General features: G+C 48.1%; 1 protein-coding gene across 1 annotated transcript in view; it reads right to left on the reverse strand.

Annotated features, from left to right (window-relative positions):
• The window catches only part of SATB2 (SATB homeobox 2), a 130,601-nt gene extending 124,873 nt beyond the window's left edge, over positions 1 to 5,728 (reverse strand). The window contains 3 exon segments of the mRNA XM_066189651.1: positions 4,473 to 4,572; positions 4,574 to 4,692; positions 5,172 to 5,728. Coding sequence (XP_066045748.1) covers positions 4,473 to 4,572; positions 4,574 to 4,642 — 169 coding nt within the window. The 5' untranslated portion in view covers positions 4,643 to 4,692; positions 5,172 to 5,728.
• Between the last annotated feature and the right edge of the window lie 272 nt (positions 5,729 to 6,000).

Below are 6,000 nucleotides of genomic sequence, written 5' to 3' on the forward strand. Positions count from 1 at the left end.
CAATGCACTTAATTCTTTCAAACAGCTCCATATTTCTTTCAGGCAGCAGGAAGGTATTCTTCATCTAGGATCTGGGCAGGAATCTAAAACGTAACCTTTCACTTCGCTCAGTTCTAAGGACAAGTGTAACATACTTCCTTACTGGGTTCAGGACGCCACGTTAACTAACCACGTAGAACAGAGGAGCAAATTTAATCAGGCTGCGTTCTTCCGTCTGCGCAGAAGTCAATTTTCGCTACAGTCAAGTACCTTGCATTCTTGTGAAGATATAGAGTAGTACAAACCCTACAATATTTTTACAGAAATACATAGAATGAACCTTGACAAATAGCTCTTTAACTATCAGCCCGTGTTTCTGTCACCCCAGAGATATATTAAAACTGATTTCTAACTACACTTAAGCAGACACGACCACAATACACTGAACTTCAGGGGGCTCACAGCAATCAGCAGCAGCGCTCCGAAGAGTCACTGCATTCACATTTCTGTTACATCTCACTCTGTACAAGCTCCGTAACTACAGCTACTGATTAAGATCCTGATCATACACTTCGGTTTGAATTGCCTGAAAGCTTTTCCCTCCATTAATATTTTGTAAACTGAATCACAGTTTTTAACAGTTAAATGAATATGAACGTATTCTCAGACTGCATCAAACTAATCTGAACAAAGAATGTTTTGCAATCATTTCCTGCTCCAAATTTGAACATGCTCCTTTGGCTATCACTTGGTTCTATGTTTCTTTTTCAGCAAAAAAAAACTTCTGAACATCTCATTCTGCATACTGGCATTTTTAGCTGCTTTCAGAGGCTTTTGATGCTTATTTTCTATGCTCTTCAAATCAACATACACACACATATATACATACGCGCACATCCACTCTTACACAAACAGGTTCACGAACTGCAATCAACAATTCCGTAAATATAAGTTTCCTAGTCATTAATCATCCCTCTTTTTTTTAATCCTTATGGAGTGAATTACTAACTGAGAGGAGACGCCAATTCTAGTAAGTGAATGTTACCCAACAGGGATATAAAGCTGTCAACACCATAGTGCTCTTGCTTGCTCTAAACTCTCTCCCAGGCTTCATATGTTTTTTAAAGCGATATTAGCCTTTTTTTTCCAAGGAGCCTTACTCTCCTTAAAATCTGAGCACTCGTGCTTTATTACATACAGGTTTGAAAACAGACTGGTCAGATAACTGTTGAAACATTTTAGAAAGCACTGGGTTAGTCAGGCAAACCAAAACTGGACTCTAACACATTGGACTGACGCTAACAACATTGTAAACAGTACCAAAACTTTTAAATCCCCTATTAAACACAACCTTTAAGACCTCGTTTATCTTTTTAGTGACCTTCACTAGATTATTATAGCTGCTGTAATGGCCCTCAGAATTAAGTACATTCGTGTTAGGAATAAAAAACCAGGAAAGTCATAAGGCAAAATTTCTCATGAGAACAACTGAATTTCTGTCTGCATTACAAAAGCTTATTTTAAAACACTTTTCCGCTCATAAAAACTGGAGAGAAAGCTAGAAACACTGATAGCATTATATTTTTCTATTTCTCAGGGAAGTCACTAGAAAAATAATTACAGCAAACAGTACGATTATAAAACTGGTTACCAAAGGTCATCAGGCTCATCATAGCAGCAGGTAGTTAAGAGCTTATTGCTCTGTTCTCACGAATTAACTTCAGAAACTGATATTATTACAACTAAAAGCCACTTGACAAATATGAAGAAATTTCAGCATTTACATATCTAAGGCCTAAAATGAGATGAGAAAAAGAATTGCTAGCATTTGGCTTTGCTTTCAAAATTTTTAGATACACATTATGGAATTAAAAATAAAACACTAAAAAAAAAAATCTCTAGATTTCCGTAAAGTACTTCCACTTCTGTCCCAAATGCAATTCACATTCAGTAAGTATCAGCACTTGCTAAAGCCCAAGAAAGAAGAAGAAACAGAAACACTGACAACTGAAGCCTTGGATGTCACTTCACTATGACTTTCATTAGTTTCCTTTTTGTCAGACTCTAGGCACAATAGTAGGAGAATCCCTATCAATATTTATTTCGAATCATTTTTATACTAATTTGCCAGTAAATGAAAAGCAAGCCCTTCCACAAATGTCTACAGATGCATTTCACAACTCCAGTGAAAAAATTACTAACACCACAGTAATCACTGCAAAGATACAACTTCCAAAAATACCCGGAACAGGTGTGATCTGCATTCAGGAAAAGATCACTTGATCATAACAGGTTCCTAAAGATCAAACTTGAAAAAGACCAGAGGAAAAATATCTAGAAATTAGCTATGCTGATTTATTGTGAGAGTATTTCCAGCAGAAAAAAAAAATAAATCAATTTTAAACAGCACCATTATCTTATTAAAAAAAAATCTACCTTAACTAATTTAGTATTGAGTATTATAGAACCTAGGTAAGTATTGAGACAAGAATAATTTTCTTCTTGCTTTCAGTATCAATAAGGAGTAATGAATAACTTTATTATGAGCAGCCTAAACTCAAAAAGACTGAGACTGCTTAGAGAATATCAGCTAAGGAAAAAGAAATTACTCCTGCATTTCTTATTCCACCACACTTCTATACTCCACTCCACAACACCTTTATAAATGACATGAAGAGTAATGAATGAAGACTTAAGCTCTTAAAAGTTTGCTTTCAGAAATGAAAGTCTTTTTCTTAAGTGGCAGAAATATTCCATAGCTTAATAGGCCAGATTAAGGCTGAACCACCGATACAACTATAAAAGCCGCTGAATTTCTCTGGGATAACACAGCTGCAACTAGAAAGCAAACATATATTCCAAAACATTTAAAAGAGTTCTCTCAAAGTATATTTCTATAAATGCCCCAAGGAAAAAGATTTCACCTCTAATTCTAACATTCCTTTAAAAATCAAGCAGCTTTAATTCCCAAGTCTCAAAAAAGGCATCTAAAACTACATATGCTACTTTTTATATGATTAACTAGTTCCTTTTTACAATTACTCAACAAATTATTTCTTCACCGATTTCTAAGTAGAATAGCACTACAAGCCTTTCACTGCAAAGCTGTTTCTTCTTTTTCCATATACTGGAAGAACAAATAGAAGATTAAAAACTAGATATATAGAAGCATAAAAAATTAGTGAGCTCTCTTACCCTTCATTAGGTATATAAATGAATCCTACGCTTTTAAAATAAAATCTGCAGCTTCTTAGCAAACTTCAGCAATTAGGAAGCCTATTGAGCCAAAGAGGTCTAAAACAAGCATCTAATGGTAAAATCGCTAAATAAACCTCACGTAATAGAGAGTCATGTGACGACCATTTCAATGTATCTTTCGAAATGCCATTTAGACAAACTCCTTGTGTATAAACAACTACAATTATGTGTTACCACTCTGCCTATTTTAAAACACAAATGCAGAGACTTTTTTTTTTAAGGGAAAGGTATTGATGGCCTTCCTGCAATATTCTACTCACAGCATCTGGCTAATTTCAAGCTTTTTGAATATATTTTTCCTAACACGAGGCTGCACTGTCTTAAACACGACAGCATCAGAGTTAAGAGGAAAAAAGAGGGCATTTAAGAGAAGTGACTGGGAAGTTTATCTTCTTGGAAGAAAGAAGGGGGAAAAAACCAACCACGCACTTAACATGCTCCTAATACAAAACTGACCAGCAACTTAATAGCAAAGTAAGAAAGATTCAGTATTCTAGAGAATTCAAAAGAACTGCAAAACTAATGCCCAGTATATTCGCTGAAAGAGCTGAACCTTGCACATGCCCCATCCTCTTTTACAACAACTGCTACAAAATGCTACTTACCGAAAGAAAAATAAAATCCCAAAATACAACCCTAAACCCTACCATTTTCCCCCACCCTGGTGACCCCAATTCTTAAAGCTGTGACGGAGGGTGTTAACGCACCTAACCGGTGTCACCCGCATCCGTGAAGGCAGCCCGACCGCCCGCGCCCAGCCCGGAGGTCGCTGCCCTCTCGGGCAGGCGCTGCCCAGGCCCGCCGCCCGGCCGCTGCCGTGCCCTGCGGGAGCGCCGGCGGGCAGCAGGATGTCCCAAGGCAATCCGCACCAAGAAAGCGCCGAGCGCAGGACACGCTCTCACCCCGTTACCCTTCGGCAGGATCAGCCCTGGCCTTTTAAGAGCCGCCCGGCCAGAGCCCGGCCCGGGCTAGCCTCTTTCGGCAGGCGGCCTCGTAACGCCGGAGGGCTGCGCGCCGCACGCCCGCTCAAAGTCTTCCCGCGGATCCCCATCACCGCAGCGGGGCCGAGCACCCAAATGCTTGCCCGGGAAAGCGGGCAGCGGCCCTCCAGCTGCCACTCGGACCGGCCGGCCCCTCCGCGCACGGTGCCGACCCGCCCGCCACACGCTCCCCCGGGCCCGCCGCCCTGCGCACCCCGGGCGGCGGAGCCGCCGCGAGCGCGGCCGCACGGTTACCTCCCACGGGCTTGGTGACGGCGCCGTTGGGCCTCCCGCGGGTGCCCATGGGGCTGCCGTTCTGCTCCAGCCTGGCCACCTTCCCGGGGGGGGGGCCCTTTGACATCGGGGCTGCCGCTGCCTCTGTCGGGGCTGTCCCGCAGGCAGGGGCTCTCGCTCCTCCGCTCCATGCTCGGAGACGCTGCTCCCGCTGGCAGGTCGCAGTAGAAAGAGCACGGACCTAGGGCGAGAGAAACAAGGGGCGCTTCAGCGGCCGCCGGCCAGTACCGGGCCCCGCTCACCCGGCCGGGTCCCCGCTGCGCGTCTCCAGGGCGGTTCAGCTCCGGGAAGCCGGGCGAGCGGCGGCCGGGTGCGATGCCGCCCCGCTCCTGCCGCCGGAGCTGGCCCCGCTGGAAGCGAGCGGTTCGCCTCACCCGCCCGGCGCCAACCTGCCGCGGGCGGGGGCAGGCAGTGCTGCGCCCCGGTTCCCATCGCGCTCGGCAGGCAAGCAGCCCACCAGCCTGCCGCAGCCAGGTGCTGCGCCCCGGGTCCGGCCACAGTCCCGGCCCGCCCCCGGGGGCCGCGGGGAAGAGGCTGCCCGTCCAGACGGCCCCGCTGGCACGGCCCCCCCGCGCCGGCCAGCTGTGCAGCCACGAAGTAGCCGGCTGCTGGCGAGGAAGCCTCTAGCGAGTGGCTCCCGGGAGCTGCCGCTGTACTTACTGCTTATAGCCTGTCTGTAAGTTGGCTGAGTTGGGCTCTGTCCATGGATCAGAAGTAGAGAATCCAGGGTGGAAAGTTTTCCTGTTTCCTTCTCCCACGCCGCGTTCTTCGCTTCTACTCCTTCCCCCCACCCCCAGCCCCCTCCTCGCCCTCCTCCGGGGGTGCTGGGGCGGCGGGGCCGGGGCGGCTGCCCGCGGGGCGGCAAGGGCAGAGCCCCGTCCCGGAGGGTCCCGGGTGGCGAGCGGAGCGGAGCGGGGAGGTCGGGACGAGGGGGCGGGGAGGCGCGGGGCCGTCGGCTGCGGCGCGGAAGAGAAGGGAAAGGGAGCCGACTTCTCACACCTTCAGCAGAGAAAATCAATACCGGGGGAAACGGGGGGAGGAGAAGAGGAGGGAGCGCCGCTCTCCCGGGCTCCGCGGCGGCGGCGAGTGCCTGGCGGCACGGGGAAGTGGCGGCGGCGGCCCCCCGTGTGTCACTTTCAATCGCTCCCTCCTCTGCCAGCGACAGCAGCGGCAGGAGGGACTCGCCACAGAGAGCGGAGAAGCGGTTATTAGTTGCGTTGAGTCATCGAGGCAAAGTGAGTCCTTTTTGGGGTTGTCCTTGCTTTCGGGTTTGGTGTATGTGCACGCCTGTGTGTGTGTGTCTGCCTGTCTATCTGCGCGGCGTTCCCGTCCCAGGGCTGTGCATCCCAAACATCGCCACCCCTCCTCGCCTTGACACCCCTCCCCCTCCCCGCCCCCCCGCAAAAATCAAGTCTCGCTGCTACCTCGGAATCGGGCACAGCGCAGCAGCCCACCTCCTCCCGGCCCGGCCCGCCCCGCGGAGCCCCGG

Source organism: Chamaea fasciata, unplaced genomic scaffold (genome assembly GCF_029207755.1).
Source record: "Chamaea fasciata isolate MVZ Bird 193981 ecotype frontalis unplaced genomic scaffold, bChaFas1.0.hap1 SCAF_8, whole genome shotgun sequence".
In the NCBI taxonomy this organism is placed as follows: Eukaryota; Metazoa; Chordata; class Aves; order Passeriformes; family Sylviidae; genus Chamaea; species Chamaea fasciata.